The 25,279-nt window shown below is 45.9% G+C and overlaps 1 protein-coding gene across 1 annotated transcript in view; it reads left to right on the forward strand.

The window, feature by feature from the left end:
- The first annotated feature begins 440 nt into the window (after positions 1 to 440).
- The window catches only part of LOC121845718 (asc-type amino acid transporter 1-like), a 61,826-nt gene continuing 36,987 nt past the window's right edge, over positions 441 to 25,279 (forward strand). The window contains 3 exon segments of the mRNA XM_042317558.1: positions 441 to 648; positions 19,584 to 19,788; positions 23,129 to 23,280. Of these exon segments, the coding sequence (XP_042173492.1) occupies positions 489 to 648; positions 19,584 to 19,788; positions 23,129 to 23,280 (517 nt within the window). The 5' untranslated portion in view covers positions 441 to 488.

A 25,279-nucleotide genomic window follows, 5' to 3' on the forward strand; every position in this document is an offset into this window, starting at 1 on the left:
CTCCCAAGATAATGAAATAGTAAAGTACATCTACCCCCTCCCAAGATAATGAAATAGTAAAGTACATCTACCCCCTCCCAAGATAATGAAATAGTAAAGTACATCTACCCCCTCCCAAGATAATGAAATAGTAAAGTACATCTACCCCCTCCCAAGATAATGAAATAGTAAAGTACATCTACCCCCTCCCAAGATAATGAAATAGTAAAGTACATCTACCCCCCTCCCAAGATAATGAAATAGTAAAGTACATCTACCCCCCTCCCAAGATAATGAAATAGTAAAGTACATCTACCCCCCACCCAAAATGGCTTCAGTACTTTAAAGTTTTTTACACCACTGACTATTTGCATGCTATTTGAATCAAGCACACTGTCCTACCGCCGCGCATGCGTGTGGTGTCCACCGAACTTGGCGTGCGTCGATGCTGTATATGAGCTCAGGCGAAGGAACTGAGTGAGGCAGTTTTATAGTTGCGCGCCTCAGACATGGACGGGACAGAGAGGAGTCGGAAGAGCTGCGCTGAGACGGATCAGGCGCAACAGCCCATGATGGAACTCAATGGAAAGGATAAGAGTGACTCGCCGTCAGATAGAGTCACGCTTAAAAAAGAAATCGGACTCCTCAGCGCATGTGCCATTATTATTGGTGAGAAAAATAAACAGCGTTTATTATAGCCTACTTCTTATGATGTGAACACATTGGCTTTTGAAAGAGTAGCAAGGTTGTGGAAATGTGGTTGACTGGCTCACGGTCTATTGAGGATTAAAGGAGAGTAGTATGGACTGTTATCTGGTTTCTGTTCTTCCGCTTCATTCAGACACGCGGATTTGGTTCTAGTAGTATAGACTCTTATCTGGTTTCTGTTCTTCCGCTTCATTCAGACATGCGGATTTGGTTCTAGTTATGTCGTTGATATGCCGTTATTTAGTCCACGCTATTACTGATAGATAATTGTCCACGGAGAAATCAACTAACTATGTGGCGTAACATTACGCACAGACATGTTTAGTGGTTGATGAAGTCTAATCGTTACCATTGAGGCTATAGTTTGAATGGTAACCTTACCTGCTTCTGAATATCAGAGTATCTCTGAATAGGCTACAAGTTCTGGTCGACGTAAGGGAAACCTCCTGACGATGTTGCATCATATGAGAGGTGTAAGTACGGGACTTCAGGGCTACTCTACTGTTACAGACAATGCTTACGTGGCTGGATATCTCTCCGCTGATCTCAATGTGGTGCTTGGCCAAGTCGACCAAGTCGACCAGGCAGCGTACTGTATAACACGCCGGTGGACTTTATGAATGGTCCCCTGATCTGGAGGGATACCTACTTAGGGACCGTGTTCAATTTAGCTGTTAGCGCTAAAAACCTATATGGTCTCTGATGACGTTAAAGGTCGTTGTTGATCAAATATGAAATATTTAGGTGTATTATTTCAGAAGTATCCTAATGTTATTGAAACATGTATTATTCCACACTTTAGACATTGTATTTATCATTGAACACATTTTTCCACTTATCTACATTTTGTTGTTACAGCCTGAATTTAAAATGGATTAAATATTTTTTTTTTCTCCCCCATCTACACACAATACCACCTTAATGACATTTTCTCAAATTTATTGAAAAAGAAATACAGAAATATTTATATTTTATATAAGTATTCACACCCCTGAGTCAATACTTTGTAGAAGCACCTTTGGTGGCAATTACTGCTTTGAGTCATCTTGGGTATTTCTATCAGTTGTGAGTCATCTTGGTTGTCAGTATCAGCTTTGCACATCTAGATTTGGGGAGTTTCTCGCATTTTTCTTTGCAGATTTTCTCTAGCTCTGTTATTAAGTTAGATGGGGAGTGGTGGTGAACAGCAATCTTCAAGTCTTTCCATGGATTTTCAATGGGATTCAATTCTGGGCTTTGGCAAGGCCACTCACGTTCACTCACTACAGAACACCCTCTCCACTGCAGAACACCCTCTCTCCACTACAGAACACCCTCTCTCCACTACAGAACACCCTCTCTCCACTACAGAACACCCTCTCTCCACTACAGAACACCCTCTCTCCACTACAGAACACCCTCTCTCCACTACAGAACACCCCCTCCCCCTCCCCCACTACAGAACACCTCTCTCCTCACAGAACACCCTCTCTCCACTACAGAACACCCCCCCCTCCCCCACTACAGAACACCCTCTCCACTACAGAACACCCTCTCCACTACAGAACACCCTCTCCACTACAGAACACCCTCTCCACTACAGAACACCCTCTCCACTACAGAACACCCTCTCTCCACTACAGAACACCATCCTCCCCCTCCCCCACTACAGAACACCCTCTCCACTACAGAACACCATCCTCCCCCTCCCCCACTACAGAACACCCTCTCCACTACAGAACACCCTCTCTCCACTACAGAACACCATCCTCCCCCTCCCCCACTACAGAACACCCTCTCCACTACAGAACACCCTCTCTCCACTACAGAACACCATCCTCCCCCCTCCGCCACTACAGAACACCTCTCCCCACTACAGAACACCCTCTCCACTACAGAACACCCTCTCTCCACTACAGAACACCATCCTCCCCCCCTCCGCCACTACAGAACACCTCTCCCCTCTACAGAACACCCTCTCCACCCCATTGTGTGACAGACTGGCCAACTCCTTTTAATTCAGAGTAGAGCTTGTCACAGTTCATGTTTTGTCTGCTTGCCAAGATACTTCTGAGTATTGTGAAAGTGGTATGTTGAACCCTATTTCTGAGTAGTGGATTTATGCCACGTTCTGGTCAACTATATAATCCTGTCCCCTGTTCCACCCACGCTACTTATTCCACTTTACCTCAGCTAATCACATGGCTGGTGTTTACTGGCTGGAGGGTATTTACTAACCCAATATTGGGAGCGCTTTACATTATCTGGGAAGGATATCTTTTGGACAAGGTCAAGTGCATTATGGGTAGTGTCTCAGTGCTCCTAATACAGTAGCACCATTCATTAAGGACAGTGTCTCCGTGCTCCTAGTGCTCCTAATACAGTAGCACCATGCATTAAGGACAGTGTCCCAGTGCTCCTAATACAGTAGCACCATGCATTAAGGACAGTGTCCCAGTGCTCCTAATACAGTAGCACCATGCATTAAGGACAGTGTCCTAGTGCTCCTAATACAGTAGCACCATGCATTAAGGACAGTGTCTCAGTGCTCCTAATACAGTAGCACTATGCATTAAGGACAGTTTCTCAATGCTCCTAATACAGTAGCACCATGCATTAAGGACAGTGTCTTAGTGCTCCTAATACAGTAGCACCATGCATTAAGGACAGTGTCTCAGTGCTCCTAGTGCTCCTAATACAGTAGCACCATGCATTAAGGACAGTGTCTTAGTGCTCCTAATACAGTAGAACCATGCATTAAGGAGTGTCTCAGTGCTTCTAGTGCTCCTAATACAGTAGCACCATGCATTAAGGACAGTGTCCCAGTGCTCCTAATACAGTAGCACCATGCATTAAGGACAGTGTCCTAGTGCTCCTAATACAGTAGCACCATGCATTAAGGACAGTGTCTCAGTGCTCCTAATACAGTAGCACCATGCATTAAGGACAGTGTCCCAGTGCTCCTAATACAGTAGCACCATGCATTAAGGACAGTGTCCTAGTGTCCTAATACAGTAGCACCATGCATTAAGGACAGTGTCTCAGTGCTCCTAATACAGTAGCACTATGCATTAAGGACAGTTTCTCAATGCTCCTAATACAGTAGCACCATGCATTAAGGACAGTGTCTTAGTGCTCCTAATACAGTAGCACCATGCATTAAGGACAGTGTCTCAGTGCTCCTAGTGCTCCTAATACAGTAGCACCATGCATTAAGGACAGTGTCTTAGTGCTCCTAATACAGTAGAACCATGCATTAAGGAGTGTCTCAGTGCTTCTAGTGCTCCTAATACAGTAGCACCATGCATTAAGGACAGTGTCCCAGTGCTCCTAGTGCTCCTAATACAGTAGCACCATGCATTAAGGACTGTGTCTCAGTGCTCCTAATACAGTAGCACCATGCATTAAGGACAGTGTCCCAGTGGTCCTAATACAGTAGCACCATGCATTAAGGACAGTGTCTTAGTGCTCCTAGTGCACCTAATACAGTAGCACCATGCATTAAGGACAGTGTCCCAGTGCTCGTAGTGCTCCTAATACAGTAGCACCATGCATTAAGGACAGTGTCTCGGTGCTCCTAATACAGTAGCACCATGCATTAAGGACAGTGTCTCAGTGCTCCTAATACAGTAGCACCATGCATTAAGGACAGTGTCCCAGAGCTCCTAGTGCTCCTAATACAGTAGCACCATGCATTAAGGACAGTGTCTCAGTGCTCCTAATACAGTAGCACCATGCATTAAGGACAGTGTCCCAGTGCTCCTAGTGCTCCTAATACAGTAGCACCATGCATTAAGGACAGTGTCTCAGTGCTCCTAATACAGCAGCACCATGCATTAAGGACAGTGTCTCAGTGCTCCTAATACAGTAGCACCATGCATTAAACAGTGTCTCAGTGCTCCTAATACAGTAGCACCATGCATTAAGGACAGTGTGTGCTCCAGTGCTCCTAATACAGTAGCACCATGCATTAAGGACAGTGTCCCAGTGCTCCTAATACAGTAGCACCATGCATTAAGGACTGTGTCCCAGTGCTCCTAATACAGTAGCACCATGCATTAAGGACAGTGTCTCAGTGCTCCTAGTGCTCCTAATACAGTAGCACCATGCATTAAGGACTGTGTCCCAGTGCTCCTAATACAGTAGCACCATGCATTAAGGACAGTGTCCCAGTGCTCCTAATACAGTAGCACCATGCATTAAGGACTGTGTCCCAGTGCTCCTAATACAGTAGCACCATGCATTAAGGACAGTGTCTCAGTGCTCCTAATACAGTAGCACCATGCATTAAGGACTGTGTCCCAGTGCTCCTAATACAGTAGCACCATGCATTAAGGACTGTGTCCCAGTGCTCCTAATACAGTAGCACCATGCATTAAGGACAGTGTCCCAGTGCTCCTAATACAGTAGCACCATGCATTAAGGACTGTGTCCCAGTGCTCCTAATACAGTAGCACCATGCATTAAGGACTGTGTCCCAGTGCTCCTAATACAGTAGCACCATGCATTAAGGACAGTGTGTCCCAGTGCTCCTAATACAGTAGCACCATGCATTAAGGACTGTGTCCCAGTGCTCCTAATACAGTAGCACCATGCATTAAGGACAGTGTCCCAGTGCTCCTAATACAGTAGCACCATGCATTAAGGACAGTGTCCCAGTGCTCCTAATACAGTAGCAGTAGCACCATGCATTAAGGACTGTCCCAGTGCTCCCAGTGCTCCTAATACAGTAGCACCATGCATTAAGGACTGTGTCCCAGTGCTCCTAATACAGTAGCACCATGCATTAAGGACAGTGTCCCAGTGCTCCTAATACAGTAGCACCATGCATTAAGGACAGTGTCCCAGTGCTCCTAATACAGTAGCACCATGCATTAAGGACAGTGTCCCAGTGCTCCTAATACAGTAGCACCATGCATTAAGGACAGTGCTCCTAATACAGTCACCAGTGCTGTGTCCCAGTGCTCCTAATACAGTAGCACCATGCATTAAGGACAGTGTCCCAGTGCTCCTAATACAGCAGCACCATGCATTAAGGACAGTGTCTCAGTGCTCCTAATACAGTAGCACCATGCATTAAGGACAGTGTCTCAGTGCTCCTAATACAGTAGCACCATGCATTGAGGACAGTGTCCCAGTGCTCCTAATACAGTAGCACCATGCATTAAGGACAGTGTCCCAGTGCTCCTAATGCTCCTAATACAGTAGCACCATGCATTAAGGACTGTGTCCCAGTGCTCCTAATACAGTAGCACCATGCATTAAGGACAGTGTCTCAGTGCTCCTAATGCTCCTAATACAGTAGCACCATGCATTAAGGACTGTGTCCCAGTGCTCCTAATACAGTAGCACCATGCATTAAGGACAGTGTCTCAGTGCTCCTAGTGCTCCTAATACAGTAGCACCATGCATTAAGGACAGTGTCCCAGTGCTCCTAGTGCTCCTAATACAGTAGCACCATGCATTAAGGACTGTGTCTCAGTGCTCCTAATACAGTAGCACCATGCATTAAGGACAGTGTCCCAGTGGTCCTAATACAGTAGCACCATGCATTAAGGACAGTGTCTTAGTGCTCCTAGTGCACCTAATACAGTAGCACCATGCATTAAGGACTGTGTCCCAGTGCTCGTAGTGCTCCTAATACAGTAGCACCATGCATTAAGGACAGTGTCTCGGTGCTCCTAATACAGTAGCACCATGCATTAAGGACAGTGTCTCGGTGCTCCTAATACAGTAGCACCATGCATTAAGGACAGTGTCTCAGTGCTCCTAATACAGTAGCACCATGCATTAAGGACAGTGTCCCAGAGCTCCTAGTGCTCCTAATACAGTAGCACCATGCATTAAGGACAGTGTCTCAGTGCTCCTAATACAGTAGCACCATGCATTAAGGACAGTGTCCCAGTGCTCCTAGTGCTCCTAATACAGTAGCACCATGCATTAAGGACAGTGTCTCAGTGCTCCTAATACAGCAGCACCATGCATTAAGGACAGTGTCTCAGTGCTCCTAATACAGTAGCACCATGCATTAAGGACAGTGTCCCAGTGCTCCTAATACAGTAGCACCATGCATTAAGGACAGTGTCCCAGTGCTCCTAATACAGTAGCACCATGCATTAAGGACAGTGTCCCAGTGCTCCTAATACAGTAGCACCATGCATTAAGGACTGTGTCCCAGTGCTCCTAATACAGTAGCACCATGCATTAAGGACAGTGTCCCAGTGCTCCTAGTGCTCCTAATACAGTAGCACCATGCATTAAGGACTGTGTCCCAGTGCTCCTAATACAGTAGCACCATGCATTAAGGACTGTGTCCCAGTGCTCCTAATACAGTAGCACCATGCATTAAGGACTGTGTCCCAGTGCTCCTAATACAGTAGCACCATGCATTAAGGACAGTGTCCCAGTGCTCCTAATACAGTAGCACCATGCATTAAGGACTGTGTCCCAGTGCTCCTAATACAGTAGCACCATGCATTAAGGACTGTGTCCCAGTGCTCCTAATACAGTAGCACCATGCATTAAGGACAGTGTCCCAGTGCTCCTAATATACAGTAGCCTAAACAGATGCATTAAGGACTGTGTCCCAGTGCTCCTAATACAGTAGCACCATGCATTAAGGACTGTGTCCCAGTGCTCCTAATACAGTAGCACCATGCATTAAGGACAGTGTCCCAGTGCTCCTAATACAGTAGCACCATGCATTAAGGACTGTGTCCCAGTGCTCCTAATACAGTAGCACCATGCATTAAGGACTGTGTCCCAGTGCTCCTAATACAGTAGCACCATGCATTAAGGACTGTGTCCCAGTGCTCCTAATACAGTAGCACCATGCATTAAGGACTGTGTCCCAGTGCTCCTAATACAGTAGCACCATGCATTAAGGACTGTGTCCCAGTGCTCCTAATACAGTAGCACCATGCATTAAGGACTGTGTCCCAGTGCTCCTAATACAGTAGCACCATGCATTACAGTAGCACCATGATTGTGTCCCAGTGCTCCTAATACAGTAGCACCATGCATTAAGGACTGTGTCCCAGTGCTCCTAATACAGTAGCACCATGCATTAAGGACTGTGTCCCAGTGCTCCTAATACAGTAGCACCATGCATTAAGGACTGTGTCCCAGTGCTCCTAATACAGTAGCACCATGCATTAAGGACAGTGTCCCAGTGCTCCTAATACAGTAGCACCATGCATTAAGGACTGTGTCCCAGTGCTCCTAATACAGTAGCACCATGCATTAAGGACTGTGTCCCAGTGCTCCTAATACAGTAGCACCATGCATTAAGGACTGTGTCCCAGTGCTCCTAATACAGTAGCACCATGCATTAAGGACTGTGTCCCAGTGCTCCTAATACAGTAGCACCATGCATTAAGGACAGTGTCCCAGTGCTCCTAATACAGTAGCCTGTAAACACCATGCATTAAGGACTGTGTCCCAGTGCTCCTAATACAGTAGCACCATGCATTAAGGACTGTGTCCCAGTGCTCCTAATACAGTAGCACCATGCATTAAGGACTGTGTCCCAGTGCTCCCTAATACAGTAGCACCATGCATTAAGGACTGTGTCCCAGTGCTCCTAATACAGTAGCACCATGCATTAAGGACTGTGTCCCAGTGCTCCTAATACAGTAGCACCATGCATTAAGGACAGTGTCCCAGTGCTCCTAATACAGTAGCACCATGCATTAAGGACTGTGTCCCAGTGCTCCTAATACAGTAGCACCATGCATTAAGGACTGTGTCCCAGTGCTCCTAATACAGTAGCACCATGCATTAAGGACAGTGTCCCAGTGCTCCTAATACAGTAGCACCATGCATTAAGGACTGTGTCCCAGTGCTCCTAATACAGTAGCACCATGCATTAAGGACAGTGTCCCAGTGCTCCTAATACAGTAAACAGCACCATGCATTAAGGACTGTGTCCCAGTGCTCCTAATACAGTAGCACCATGCATTAAGGACAGTGTCCCAGTGCTCCTAATACAGTAGCACCATGCATTAAGGACAGTGTCCCAGTGCTCCTAATACAGTAGCACCATGCATTAAGGACAGTGTCCCAGTGCTCCTAATACAGTAGCACCATGCATTAAGGACAGTGTCCCAGTGCTCCTAATACAGTAGCACCATGCATTAAGGACTGTGTCCCAGTGCTCCTAATACAGTAGCACCATGCATTAAGGACAGTGTCCCAGTGCTCCTAATACAGTAGCACCATGCATTAAGGACTGTGTCCCAGTGCTCCTAATACAGTAGCCTGTAAACAGATTGCATTAAGGACTGTGTCCCAGTGCTCCTAATACAGTAGCACCATGCATTAAGGACTGTGTCCCAGTGCTCCTAATACAGTAGCACCATGCATTAAGGACTGTGTCCCAGTGCTCCTAATACAGTAGCACCATGCATTAAGGACTGTGTCCCAGTGCTCCTAATACAGTAGCCTGTAAACAGATTGCATTAAGGACTGTGTCCCAGTGCTCCTAATACAGTAGCACCATGCATTAAGGACTGTGTCCCAGTGCTCCTAATACAGTAGCACCATGCATTAAGGACTGTGTCCCAGTGCTCCTAATACAGTAGCACCATGCATTAAGGACTGTGTCCCAGTGCTCCTAATACAGTAGCACCATGCATTAAGGACTGTGTCCCAGTGCTCCAGTGCTCCTAATACAGTAGCACCATGCATTAAGGACAGTGTCCCAGTGTCCCAGTGCTCTAATACAGTAGCAATGCACAGTAGTCCCAGTGCTCCTAATACATGCATTAAGGACTGTGTCCCAGTGCTCCTAATACAGTAGCACCATGCATTAAGGACTGTGTCCCAGTGCTCCTAATACAGTAGCACCATGCATTAAGGACTGTGTCCCAGTGCTCCTAATACAGTAGCACCATGCATTAAGGACTGTGTCCCAGTGCTCCTAATACAGTAGCACCATGCATTAAGGACTGTGTCCCAGTGCTCCTAATACAGTAGCCTGTAAACAGATTGCATTAAGGACTGTGTCCCAGTGCTCCTAATACAGTAGCACCATGCATTAAGGACTGTGTCCCAGTGCTCCTAATACAGTAGCCTGTAAACAGATTGCATTAAGGACTGTGTCCCAGTGCTCCTAATACAGTAGCACCATGCATTAAGGACAGTGTCCCAGTGCTCCTAATACAGTAGCACCATGCATTAAGGACTGTGTCCCAGTGCTCCTAATACAGTAGCACCATGCATTAAGGACTGTGTCCCAGTGCTCCTAATACAGTAGCACCATGCATTAAGGACTGTGTCCCAGTGCTCCTAATACAGTAGCACCATGCATTAAGGACTGTGTCCCAGTGCTCCTAATACAGTAGCCTGTAAACAGATTGGACCTGAGAACCTCTTCTCTACTGAAAACCTCTTCTAATGCAACTGTAATGCAGAAGGCAGAAGGCAGGAGATGTCACTCTCCTCTCTCTCTCTCTCTCCATCTCCGCAGCAGATATACAGGTCAACCTTTCCCTTCTCTGGTTGAAGGGCCTCATCTTCGAAGTCAGAGGCAGGAAGTGGTGTAGCATGCTTGTGCTTGAACAGGAAGCTATGATTACAGAATGTAGTTTAACCCTATAGGCTGTGATATGAATCTATAGGCTTCGCCCGCTTCTACCCAGGCTCAGCTAGCATCCACTCATTCACCTCCTTCTCATCTGAAGTCCACAACACAGCTTCAGACACAAAGGAGGATGATGATTGGACCACAACAACCATTCTCCTCTTCCTGGTTTTCTATCTCCTTCCTCAACTGTCCCACTAAGTACTGCTTCTCAGCGAGGATCCCCAGCCGTCAGTACTATAGACATCAGATCTGAGCCAGGCTCCCCAGCCATCAGTACTATAGACATCAGATCTGAGCCAGGCTCCCCAGCCATCAGACTATAGCAAGGCTCCCCAGCCATCAGTACTATAGACATCAGATCTGAGCCAGGCTCCCCAGCCATCAGTACTGTAGACATCAGATCTGAGCCAGGCTCCCCAGCCATCAGTACTGTAGACATCAGATCTGAGCCAGGCTCCCCAGCCATCAGTACTATAGACATCAGATCTGAGCCAAGCGTTTGTGGGTCACCCATTAAATCCCCACTCCGATGCAACAATTTGTGATGACACACAAAAACAAAACAAGAGCGTTATGTAACATCCTCTGAGCCAGGCTCCCAGCCATCTCCTCTAGACATCAGATCTCCTCTCCTCTCCTCACCCTCTCCTCCCCTCCTCTCCTCTGCTCTCCTCTGTGATGACACCAAAAACAAAACACCTCTCCTCTCCTCTCCTCTCCTCTCCTCTCCTCCTCTCCTCCTCTCCTCTCCTCTCCTCTCCTCTCCTCTCCTCTCCTCTCCTCTCCTCTCCTCTCTCCTCTCCTCTCCTCTCCTCTCCCTCCTCTCCTCTCCTCTCCTCTCCTCTCCTCTCCTCCTCCCTCCTCTCCCTCCCTCTCCTCTCCTCTCCTCTCCTCTCCTCTCCTCTCCTCTCTCTCTCTCCCTCTCCCCTCTCCCTCCCCTCCCCCTCCCCCCTCCCCCCCTCCCTCCCTCCCTCCTCTCCTCCCTCTCCTCACCGTACTCTCTCCAGATCAGAAGTGACAGGAGGAAATCTACTGTTCAGAGTTATTTCACTGGAGCATCATTACATTTACAGAGCTGTTTGTTTCCAGAGAGGCGCTGTGATGGATGGCGTGCTTCGCTGGGCCTCGTTGGAGCTCAGAGCCCTCGCTGTCGCACATCAGACAAACTGTTGACAGTGGGATGACTACCAATTAGACCCCCCCATTATCCACTTACTTCTTCTCTTGTTCTGTTCTTTAAAACTTCCCTCTGAAATGGCCGGTGATGGCTGTGTCACAAAGGGTACACTGTTCCCTATGTAGTGCACTACATTAGACCTGAACACTATGGGCCCCTATATAGTGCACTACGTTTGACCTGAGCACTATGGGCTCTATATAGTGAATAGGGTGCCATTTGGGACACATTGGATGTCTTGCCAGGGTCTTTGCTTTGACAGCTGTTGTTGGATCAGATGATGATGTTGTGGACATGGAAGGGATGGGTACCTCAGCCAGCCTCAGACACGGAGCCAGGGTTACACAGTGTAGTAGCAGACCTCAGTGTTAGTCAGGGTTACACAGTGTAGTAGCAGACCTCAGTGTTAGTCAGGGTTATGTAGTCTAGTAACAGACCCCAGTGTTAGTCCAGAGTTACACAGTGTAGTAGCAGACCTCAGTGTTAGCCAGGGTTACACAGTGTAGTAACAGACCTCAGTGTTAGTCAGGGTTACACAGTGTAGTAACAGGCCTCAGTGTTCGCCAGGGTTACACAGTAGCAGACCTCAGTGTTAGCCAGGGTTCACAGACCTCAGTGTTAGTCAGGGTTAACAGACAGTGTTACACCAGTAGTAACAGACCTCAGTGGACACAGTGTAGTAACAGACCTCAGTGTTAGCCAGGGTTACAGACAGTGTTAGTAACAGTTACACAGAGTAACTCAGTGTTAGCCAGGGTTACACAGTGTAGTACAGACCTCAGTGTTAGCCAGGGTTACACAGTGTAGTAGCAGACCTCAGTGTTAGCCAGGGTTACACAGTGTAGTAACAGACCTCAGTGTTAGTCAGGGTTACACAGTGTAGTAGCAGACCTCAGTGTTAGTCAGGGTTACACAGTGTAGTAGCAGACCTCAGTGTTAGTCAGGGTTACACAGTGTAGTAGCAGACCTCAGTGTTAGTCAGGGTTACACAGTGTAGTAGCAGACCTCAGTGTTAGTCAGACACAGTGTAGTAGACAGACCTCAGTGTTAGTCACACCAGTGTAGTAACAGACCTCAGTGTGGTTACAGTGTAGTAGCAGAGGTTACACAGTGTAGTAGCAGACCTCAGTGTTAGTCAGGTTACACAGTGTAGTACAGACACAGTGTTAGTAGCAGACCTCAGTGAGTAACAGCCCAGGTTAGGACAGTACACAGTAGAAACAGCCTCAGAGACTAGGACAGGACATGTAGTAACAGCACCAGAGACTCAGGGACATGGGAAACAGCAACAGAGACTAGGACATGAAACAGCACCAGCACCAGAGACTAGGACATGGGAAACAGCACCAGAGACTAGGACATGAGAAACAGCACCAGAGACTAGGACATGGGGAAACAGCACCAGAGACTAGGACATGGGGAACAGCACCAGAGACTAGGACATGGGAAACAGCACCAGAGACTAGGACATGGGAAACAGCACCAGAGACTAGGACATGGGAAACAGCACCAGAGACTAGGACATGGGGAACAGCACCAGAGACTAGGACATGGGAAACAGCACCAGAGACTAGGACATGGGAAACAGCACCAGAGACTAGGACATGGGAAACAGCACCAGAGCTCCATGGTCATTTCAGGTCACTGTGGTTGTAACCCAGATCTGAAACAGCTGTGTGATGACTAGGGGGGGTTGTTTACAACAGAAAACAGATTTTTCTTATGATAAACAACCCCACAACTATAAAAAAAACAAGTGGACAAGACTGGGAGGTTGTTGAAGACCAACTATTAAATCAAATCTCAGTTTATTTGTCACATGCGCCGAATACAACAGGTGTGGACCTCACAGTGAAATGCTTACTTACAGGCTCTGTGTGTGTGTGTGTGTGTGTGTGTGTGTGTGTGTGTGTGTGTGTGTGTGTGTGTGTGTGTGTGTGTGTGTGTGTGTGTGTGTGTGTGTGTGTGTGTGTGTGTGTGTGTGTGTGTGTGTGTGTGTATATAGGTAAGTAAGTAAATCAAATCAACAGTAGAAATACATTTGAAAAAGAGTAGCAAGGCTCCATACAGACACCTGTTAGTAGAGGCTCCATACAGACACCTGTTAGTAGCAAGGCTCCATACAGACACCTGTTAGTAGAGGCTCCATACAGACACCTGTTAGTAGAGGCTCCATACAGACACCTGTTAGTAGAGGCTCCATACAGACACCTGTTAGTAGAGGCTCCATACAGACACCTGTTAGTAGAGGCTCCATACAGACACCTGTTAGTAGCAAGGCTCCATACAGACACCTGTTAGTAGAGGCTCCATACAGACACCTGTTAGTAGAGGCTCCATACAGACACCTGTTAGTAGAGGCTCCATACAGACACCTGTTAGTAGAGGCTCCATACAGACACCTGTTAGTAGCAAGGCTCCATACAGACACCTGTTAGTAGAGGCTCCATACAGACACCTGTTAGTAGAGGCTCCATACAGACACCTGTTAGTAGCAAGGCTCCATACAGACACCTGTTAGTAGTAAGGCTCCATACAGACACCTGTTACAGACAGTTAGAGGCTCCATACAGACACCTGTTAGTAGAGGCTACATACAGACACCTGTTAGTAGAGGCTCCATACAGACACCTGTTAGTAGAGGCTCCATACAGACACCTGTTAGTAGAGGCTCCATACAGACACCTGTTAGTAGCAAGGCTCCATACAGACACCTGTTAGTAGAGGCTCCATACAGACACCTGTTAGTAGAGGCTCCATACAGACACCTGTTAGTAGAGGCTCCATACAGACACCTGTTAGTAGAGGCTCCATACAGACACCTGTTAGTAGAGGCTCCATACAGACACCTGTTAGTAGAGGCTCCATACAGACACCTGTTAGTAGAGGCAGACACAGTACAGACACCTGTTAGTAGAGGCTCCATACAGACACCTGTTAGTAGCAAGGCTCCATACAGACACCTGTTAGTAGCAAGGCTTACAGACACCTGTTAGTAGCAAGGCTCCATACAGACACCTGTTAGTAGAGGCTCCATACAGACACCTGTTAGTAGTAAGGCTCTATACAGACACCTGTTAGTAGCAAGGCTCCCATACAGACACCTGTTAGTAGCAAGGCTCCATACAGACACCTGTTAGTAGAGGCTCCATACAGACACCTGTTAGTAGCAAGGCTCCATACAGACACCTGTTAGTAGAGGCTCCATACAGACACCTGTTAGTAGAGGCTCCATACAGACACCTGTTAGTAGAGGCTCCATACAGACACCTGTTAGTAGAGGCTCCATACAGACACCTGTTAGTAGAGGCTCCATACAGACACCTGTTAGTAGAGGCTCCATACAGACACCTGTTAGTAGAGGCTCCATACAGACACCTGTTAGTAGAGGCTCCATACAGACACCTGTTAGTAGCAAGGCTCCATACAGACACCTGTTAGTAGCAAGGCTCCATACAGACACCTGTTAGTAGCAAGGCTACATACAGACACCTGTTAGTAGAGGCTCTATACAGACACCTGTTAGTAGCAAGGCTCTATACAGACACCTGTTAGTAGCAAGGCTCCATACAGACACCTGTTAGTAGAGGCTATATACAGACACCTGTTAGTAGAGGCTCCATACAGACACCTGTTAGTAGAGGCTCTATACAGACACCTGTTAGTAGCAAGGCTCCATACAGACACCTGTTAGTAGAGGCTCCATACAGACACCTGTTAGTAGAGGCTCCATACAGACACCTGTTAGTAGAGGCTCCATACAGACACCTACAGACACATACAGACACCTGTTAGTAGAGGCTCCATACAGACACCTGTTAGTAGAGGCTCCATACAGACACCTGTTAGTAGAGGCTCTATACAGACACCTGTTAGTAGAGGCTCCATACAGACACCTGTTAGTAGAGGCTCTATACAGACACCTGTTAGTAGAGGCTCCATACAGACACCTGTTAGTAGCAAGGCTCCATACAGACACCTGTTAGTAGCAAGGCTCCATACAGACACCTGTTAGTAGAGGCTCTATACAGACACCTGTTAGTAGCAAGGCTCTATACAGACACCTGTTAGTAGAGGCTCCATACAGACACCTGTTAGTAGAGGCTCCATACAGACACCTGTTAGTAGCAAGGCTCCATACAGACACCTGTTAGTCTAGAGTTGATATGAATGTATTTCTCCTCCCTCACAACAAGGGGACAGGACTGGGAGGTTGTTGAAGACCCTATTAGAGTTGATATGAATGTAAGGCTTCTCCTCCCTCACAACAGACAGGACTGGGAGGTTGTTGAAGACCATACATTAGAGTTGATATGAATGTATTTCTCCTCCCTCACAACAAGGGGACAGGACTGGGAGGTTGTTGAAGACCAGCTACAGACATTAGAGTTGATATGAATGTATTTCTCCTCCCTCACAACAAGGGGACAGGACTGGGAGGTTGTTGAAGACCAACTATTAGAGTTGATATGAATGTATTTCTCCTCCCTCACAACAAGGGGACAGGACTGTTGTTGAAGACCAACAGAGAGTTGATATGAATGTATTTCTCCTCCCTCACAACAAGGGGACAGGACTGGGAGGTTGTTGAAGACCAACTATTAGAGTTGATATGAATGTATTTCTCCTCCCTCACAACAAGGGGACAGGACTGGGAGGTTGTTGAAGACCACCTGTTAGAGTTGATATGAATGTATTTCTCCTCTCTCACAACAAGGGGACAGGACTGGGAGGTTGTTGAAGACCAACTATTAGAGTTGATATGAATGTATTAGAGGCTCCTCCCTCACAACAAGCTCCATACAGACACCTGTTAGTAGCAAGGCTCCATACACAGGACTGGGAGGTTGTTGAAGACCAGCTGTTAGAGTTGATATGAATGGCTCCCCACAACAGGGGACAGGACTGGGAGGCTTGTTGAAGACCACCTATTAGAGTTGATCCATGACATGACACCTGTCTCACAACAAGGGGACAGGACTGGGAGGTTGTTGACAGACCAGCTAGTAGAGTTGATATGAATGTAGTAGAGGCCCTCACAGACAAGGGGACAGGACTGGGAGGTTGTTGAAGACCAACTATTAGAGTTGATACAGAATGTATTTCTCCTCCCTCACAACAAGGGGACAGGACTGGGAGGTTGTTGACAGACACCTGCTATTAGAGTTGATGGCAGAATGTATAGAGGCTCCATACAGACAAGGGGACAGGACTGGGAGGTCCATTGAAGACAACTATTAGTAGTTGATATGAATGTACCTGTTCTCCTCCCTCACAACAGGGGACAGGACTGGGAGGTCCATGACAGACAACTGTTAGTAGAGTTGATACAGACATGTATTTCTCAAGGCTCACAACAGACACCTGGGAGGCTTGTTGACAGACACCTGTTAGAGAGGATATGACAGACACCTCCCTCACAACAAGTGGACAGGACTGGGAGGTTGTTGACAGACCTGCTATTAGAGTCCATACAGAATGTATTTAAGGCTCCTCACAACAAGGGGACAGGACTGGGAGGTTGTTGAAGACACCAGCTAGTAGAGGCTTGATACAGAACCTGTTTCTAGAGGCTCTCACAACAGGGGACAGGACTGTTAGACAGGTTGTTGACAGACAGCTGTTTAGAGGCTTGATATGACATGTATTTCTCCTCCCTCACAACAAGGGGACAGGACTGGGAGGTTGTTGAAGACCAGCTATTAGAGGTTGATATGAATGTATTTCTCCTACAGACACACAACAGAGGGGACAGGACTGGGACACCTGTTGAAGACCAACTATTACAGTTGATATGAATTATTTCCCCTCCCTCACAACAAGGTTAGGACAGGACTGGGAGGTTGTTGAAGACACCTGCTAGTAGAGGCTTGATACATGACATGTAGTAGAGGCTTCCCTCCCTCACAACAATGGACAGGACTGGGAGGTTGTTGAAGACCACTGTTAGAGCTCTTGATATGACATGTTAGTTTCTCCTCCCACAGACACCTGTTAGTAGAGGACAGGACACCTGGAGGTTGTTGAACAGACAGCTATAGTAGAGTTGATAGAATGTATTTCCTGTCACAACAAGCTCCATACAGGACAGGACTGGGAGGTTGTTGAAGACCAGCTATTAGAGTTGATATGAATGTATTTCTCCTCCTCACAACAAGGGGACAGGACTGGGAGGTTGTTGAAGACCACTATTAGAGTTGATAGTAGAGGCTCTCTCACAACACAGGACTGTTGTAGAAGGCTCCATACAGACACCTGTTAGTGAAGGTATTTCTCCATCACAGACACCTGGGGACAGGACTGGGAGGCTGTTGAAGACACCTGTTAGAGGCTGATACAGACACCTCCCTCACAACACCTGGACAGGACTACAGACACCTGTTAAGACATACAGACATGTTATATGTAATCTCCTACCTCACAACAAGGGGTTAGGACTGGGAGGTTCCATCTGACACCAACTTTAGAGTTGATATGACATGTAGTAGAGGCTCACAACAGAGGGGACAGGACTGGGAGTTGTTGAAGACCAGGCTATTACAGTTGATATGAATGTATTTCTCCAGGCTCACAACAACCTGGGGACAGGACTGGGAGGCTTGTTGAACACCTGCTAGTCTAGAGTTGATATGAATGTATTTCTCCTCTCTCACAACAAGGGGACAGGACTGGGAGGTTGTTGAAGACCAGCTATTAGAGTTGATATGAATGTATTTCTCCTCCTCACAACAAGGGGACAGGACTGGGAGGTTGTTGAAGACCAACTATTCCACATGAATTATTTCTGTCACAACAAAACTAAGGACAGGACTGGGAGGATTGTTGAAGACCAGCTAACAGTTGATATGAATGTATTTCTCCTCCCTCACAACAAGGGGACAGGACTGGGAGTAGTGAAGGACCAACTATTAGTCCTGACACATCACAGTACTTTCCCCCCTCACAACATGGACAGGACAGGACTGGGAGGTTGTTGAAGACCAGGCAACAGTTGATATGAATGTATTTCCCCTCCCTCACAACAAGGGGACAGGACTGGGAGGGTTGAAGACCGCCTGGTTAGAGTTGACTGAACCTCCCTCACAACAAGGGGCAGGACTCCAGAGGTAGTGAAGGTCTGACCACTATTAGAGGGGGACTACCTGCCCTCCAGGACACAACATGGATGGACAGGACTGGGAGGACCAGCTATTAAGTTGACATCAACCACCCGAGAATGTATTTCTCCTCTCCACAACAATGGAGGTCAGGACAGGACTGGGAGGTTGTCTGAAAACAGACCAGCTATTAAAGAGTTGACTGAATGTATTTCTCCTCTCTCACAACAATGGACAGGACTGGGAGGTTGTTGAAAAGACCATCACTAGCCACTTTAGAACAATGATATATAATGTATTTCCCTCCCTCACAACAATGGACAGTTGACTGGAGGTTGTTGATCAGACCAGCTATTAGAGTTGATATGAATGTATTTCACTCACAACAAGGGGACTAGGACTGGGAGGTTACATGAAGACCACTATATACTGATATGATATCATCTACTCACAACAAGGGGACAGGACTGGCATATGTTGTCTGACCATCACTCATTCATATAGTATGTACATATTCTTTCTCCTCCTCACAACAAGGGGACAGGACTGGGAGGTTGTTGAAGACCAACAGTTGGACTATGCACAATGTATTTCCTCACTCACAACAAGGGGACAGGACAGGTTAACATCTAGAGTTGATATGAATGTATTTCTCCTCCCTCACAACAAGGGGACAGGACTGGGAGGTTGATTTGAAGACCAACTATTAGAGTTGATATGAATGTATTTCTCCTCCCTCACAACAAGGGGACAGGACTGGGAGGTTGTTGAAGACCAGCTATTAGAGTTGATATGAATGTATTTCTCCTCCCTCACAACAAGGGGACAGGACTGGGAGGTTGTTGAAGACCAGCTATTAGAGTTGATATGAATGTATTTCTCCTCCCTCACAACAAGGGGACAGGACTGGGAGGTTGTTGAAGACCAGCTATTAGAGTTGATATGAATGTATTTCTCCTCCCTCACAACAAGGGGACAGGACTGGGAGGTTGTTGAAGACCACAGGAAACTACTACACTTGATACTAATGTATCTGTCTGTCTCTCTTGTTCTCTAGGTAACATCATTGGTTCGGGGATATTCATCTCTCCTAAGGGTGTTTTGGAGCATGCTGGTTCGGTGGGTCTTTCCCTCATCGTATGGGTGTGCGGAGGGGGTATCTGCGCCCTGGGGTCCATGTGTTACGCTGAGCTGGGCGTCACCATTCCCAAGTCAGGGGGAGACTACTCCTACGTCACGGAGATATTCGGAGGACTGGTGGGGTACGTGTCTATTTTATGTCCACAATCCTGATTAGGGAACAACCCAGAAACTTTCCCAGAATTCCCAGGTTTTTTCAGAAATGTCCAGGGCCCGTCTCAGAGTAGAAGGGCCTCCCGGGTGGCGCAGTGGTTAAGGGCGCTGTACTGCAGCGCCAGCTGTGCCAGCAGAGACTCTGGGTTCGCGCCCAGGCTCTGTCGTAACTGGCCGCGACCGGGAGGTCCGTGGGGCGACGCACAATTGGCCAAGCGTCGTCCGGGTTAGGGAGGGGTTGGCCGGTAGGGATTGTCTCATCGCGCACCAGCAGCTCCGGGTTGGATGGCGCTGTGTTAAGAAGCAGTGCTGCTTGGCATGGTTGTGTATCGGAGGATGCATGACCTTCAACCTTCGTCTCTCCCGAGCCCGTACGGGAGTTGTAGCGATGAGACAAGATAGTAGCTACTAACAATTGGATACCATGAAATTGGTGAGAAAAAGGTGATAAAATTTAAAAATAAAAATTAGTAGAAGGGAAGAATTTCATTCCAAAACGTGATTTTCAGAAATGTTGGTAAATTGACATTAATTAAAACACATCCAGAGACTATTGTTTCATCTGACCACAACATGGACTAGTATGATTAATCTGACCACAACATGGACTAGTAGGATTAATCTGACCACAACATGGACTAGTGAGAGGACTGGCAGGATTAATCTGACCACAACATGGACTAGTATGATTAATCTGACCACAACATGGACTAGTGAGAGGACTGGCAGGATTAATCTGACCACAACATGGACTAGTGAGAGGACTGGACAACATGGACTAGTGAGAGGACTGGCAGGATTAATCTGACCACAACATGGACTAGTAGGATTAATCTGACCACAACATGGACTAGTATGATTAATCTGACCACAACATGGACTAGTGAGAGGACTGGCAGGATTAATCTGACCACAACATGGACTAGTGAGAGGACTGGCAGGATTAATCTGACCACAACATGGACTAGTGAGAGGACTGGCAGGATTAATCTGACCACAACATGGACTAGTGAGAGGACTGGCAGGATTAATCTGACCACAACATGGACTAGTGAGAGGACTGGCAGGATTAATCTGACCACAACATGGACTAGTATGATTAATCTGACAACAACATGGACTAGTATGATTAATCTGACCACAACATGGACTAGTGAGAGGACTGGCAGGATTAATCTGACAACAACATGGACTAGTGAGAGGACTGGCAGGATTAATCTGACAACAACATGGACTAGTATGATTAATCTGACCACAACATGGACTAGTATGATTAATCTGACAACAACATGGACTAGTGTGATTAATCTGACCACAACATGGACTAGTGAGAGGATCTGCAGAGAGGAATTGGAGAAACTCCCCAAATACAGGTGTGCCAAGCTTGTAGCATCATACCCAAGAAGACTGGAGGCTGTAATCGTTGCCAAAGGTGCAAAGTACTGAGTAAAGGGTCTGAATACTTATGTAAATGTGATATTTCGGTTTTTGAATTTTTTTAATGAATTTGCTCAAATTTCTAAAAACCTGTTTTTGCTTTGTTATGATGAGGTATTGTGTGTAAATCCATTTTATAATGAGGCTGTAATGTAACAAAATATGGAAAAAGTCAAGGGGTCTGAACATTTTCCGAATGCACTGTCTACAAAATGACTAGGTATCACAGGCTACAACAGGACCAGATATCACAGGCTCCAACAGGACCAGACATCACAGGCTCCAACAGGACCAGAGATCACAGGCTCCAACAGGACCAGAGATCACAGGCTCCAACAGGACCAGATATCACAGGCTCCAACAGGACCAGATATCACAGGCTCCAACAGGACCAGACATCACAGGCTCCAACAGGATCAGATATCACAGGCTCCAACAGGACCAGACATCACAGGCTCCAACAGGACCAGACATCACAGGCTCCAACAGGACCAGAGATCACAGGCTCCAACAGGACCAGACATCACAGGCTCCAACAGGATCAGATATCACAGGCTCCAACAGGACCAGACATCACAGGCTCCAACAGGACCAGACATCACAGGCTCCAACAGGACCACATATCACAGGCTCCAACAGGACCAGATATCACAGGCTCTAACAGGACCAGACATCACAGGCTCCAACAGGACCAGATATCACAGGCTCCAACAGCACCAGATATCACAGGCTCCAACAGGACTAGGTATCACAGGCTCTAACAGGACCAGACCAGATCACAGGCTCCAACAGGATCAGATATCACAGGCTCCAACAGGACCAGAGATCACAGGCTCCAACAGGACCAGACATCACAGGCTCCAACAGGACCACATATCACAGGCTCCAACAGGACTAGGTATCACAGGCTCTAACAGGACCAGAGATCACAGGCTCCAACAGGATCAGATATCACAGGCTCCAACAGGACCAGATATCACAGGCTCCAACAGGACTAGGTATCACAGGCTCTAACAGGACCAGATATCACAGGCTCCAACAGGACCACATATCACAGGCTCCAACAGGACCAGAGATCACAGGCTCCAACAGGATCAGATATCACAGGCTCCAACAGGATCAGATATCACAGGCTCCAACAGGACCGGATATCACAGGACCGTCTGATCTAAATGGTCTTAGATCAGTACTCGGGGGGAGAGAGACCGTCTGATCTAAATAACTGGTCTTAGATCAGTACTCAGGGGGGAGAGAGACCGTCTGATCTAAATAACTGGTCTTAGATCAGTACTCAGGGGGGAGAGAGACCGTCTGATCTAAATAACTGGTCTTAGATCAGTACTCAGGGGGAGAGAGACCGTCTGATCTAAATAACTGGTCTTAGATCAGTACTCAGGGGGGAGAGAGACAGTCTGATCTAAATAACTGGTCTTAGATCAGTACTCAGGGGGCAATAGAGACCGTCTGATCTAAATAACTGGTCTTAGATCAGTACTCAGGGGGGAGAGAGACCGTATGAATACGGCCACAGATCCTGGTCCTTCCTTCGTTCCTCCTCTACACGTTGACCAGATGTAAAAGAGGGCTGTGTTTTAATGTGTAAAGTGGATTAGATATAAATCGTACTGGTCGTCCCCATGATACTCGTTACAAGTGAGAGTCCATCAAAGATGTCACTCAGGTCTCCGAGGCAGGAGACTCTCGGAGTTCATGAAAAGGTCAAATAAGTCATTGAGTTTGCCCAGCACTTTCCACAGCTGCCATACAATATAAACAATGTACAAGTCTACAGTTTATCCACGTCACCCTGACTGTCTACATACAAGTATAAATATATATAGTTTTAACAGTATATGTGCTGTCTTCCTATAGGTTCCTGCTCCTATGGAGCGCGGTTCTCATCATGTACCCCACCACCCTGGCTGTCATAGCTCTCACCTTCTCCAACTATGTCCTGCAGCCAGCCTTCCAGAACTGTGTCCCTCCATACTTGGCCACCAGGCTTCTCTCCACCATCTGCATATGTAAGTCCAGTATAATAAACACTATTTAGTTGTGGTATACTACAATAATGACTATTTAGTAGTAGTACTATAGTACAATAATGACTATTTAGTAGTAGTAGTATAGTACAATAATCACTATTTAGTAGTAGTAGTAGTACTATACTACAATAATGACTATTTAGTAGTAGTATAGTACAATAATGACTATTTAGTAGTAGTATAGTACAATAATGACTATTTAGTAGTAGTATAGTACAATAATAACTATTTAGTAGTATAGTACAATAATGACTATTTAGTAGTAGTATGGTCCAATAATGACTATTAAGTTGTGGTATACTACAATAATGACTATTTAGTAGTAGTACTATAGTACAATAATGACTATTTAGTAGTAGTAGTATAGTACAATAATGACTATTTAGTAGTAGTACTATAGTACATTAATGACTATTTAGTAGTAGTAGTAGTATAGTACAATACTGACTATTTAGTAGTAGTATAGTACAATAATGACTATTTAGTAGTAGTAGTATAGTACAATAATGACTATTTAGTAGTAGTAGTATAGTACAATAATGAATATTTAGTAGTTGTAGTATAGTACAATAATGACTATTTAGTAATAGTAGTTGTAGTATAGTACAATAATGACTATTTATTAGTAGTAGTTTAGTACAATAATGACTATTTAGAAGTAGTATAGTACAATAATGACTATTTAGTAGTAGTATAGTACAATAATAACTATTTAGTAGTATAGTACAATAATGACTATTTAGTAGTAGTATAGTACAATAATGACTATTTAGTAGTAGTATAGTAAGATAATGACTATTTAGTAGTATGGTCCAATAATGACTATTAAGTTGTGGTATACTACAATAATGACTATTTAGTAGTAGTACTATAGTACAATAATGACTATTTAGTAGTAGTAGTATAGTACAATAATGACTATTTAGTAGTAGTACTATAGTACATTAATGACTATTTAGTAGTAGTAGTAGTATAGTACCATAATGATTATTTAGTTGTAGTATAGTACAATAATGACTATTTAGTAGTAGTAGTATAGTACAATAATGACTATTTAGTAGTAGTAGTATAGTACAATAATGAATATTTAGTAGTTGTAGTATAGTACAATAATGACTATTTATTAGTAGTAGTTTAGTACAATAATGACTATTTAGTAGTAGTATAGTACAATAATGACTAGTTAGTTGTATAGTAAAACAATTACTAGTGTAGTCAGAGTGTAGTGTCATCATATCTAATGAGGACTGAGGTCCGTATCGGTAGTCAGGGTGTAGTGTCATCATATCTAATGAGGACTGAGGTCCGTATCGGTAGTCAGGCTGTAGTGTCATCATATCTAATGAGGACTGAGGTCCGTATCGGTAGTCAGGGTGTAGTGTCATCATATCTAATGAGGACTGAGGTCCGTATCGGTAGTCAGGGGTAGTGTCTAATGAGGAGTGTCATCATATCTAATGAGGACTGAGGTCCGTATCGGTAGTCAGGGTGTAGTGTCATCATATCTAATGAGGACTGAGGTCCGTATCGGTAGTCAGGGGTAGTGTCAGGGCTGTAGTGTCATCATATCTAATGAGGACTGAGGTCCGTATCGGTAGTCAGGGGACTAGTGTCATCATATCTAATGAGGACTGAGGTCCGTATCGGTAGTCAGGGTGTAGTGTCATCATATCTAATGAGGACTGAGGTCCGTATCGGTAGTCAGGGTGTAGTGTCATCATATCTAATGAGGACTGAGGTCCGTATCGGTAGTCAGGGTGTAGTGTCATCATATCTAATGAGGACTGAGGTCCGTATCGGTAGTCAGGGTGTAGTGTCATCATATCTAATGAGGACTGAGGTCCGTATCGGTAGTCAGGGTGTAGTGTCATCATATCTAATGAGGACTGAGGTCCGTATCGGTAGTCAGGGAGTAGTGTCATCATATCTAATGAGGACTGAGGTCCGTATCGGTAGTCAGGGTGTAGTGTCATCATAT

The sequence above is a fragment of the Oncorhynchus tshawytscha genome, unplaced genomic scaffold, assembly GCF_018296145.1.
Source record: "Oncorhynchus tshawytscha isolate Ot180627B unplaced genomic scaffold, Otsh_v2.0 Un_contig_1806_pilon_pilon, whole genome shotgun sequence".
In the NCBI taxonomy this organism is placed as follows: Eukaryota; Metazoa; Chordata; class Actinopteri; order Salmoniformes; family Salmonidae; genus Oncorhynchus; species Oncorhynchus tshawytscha.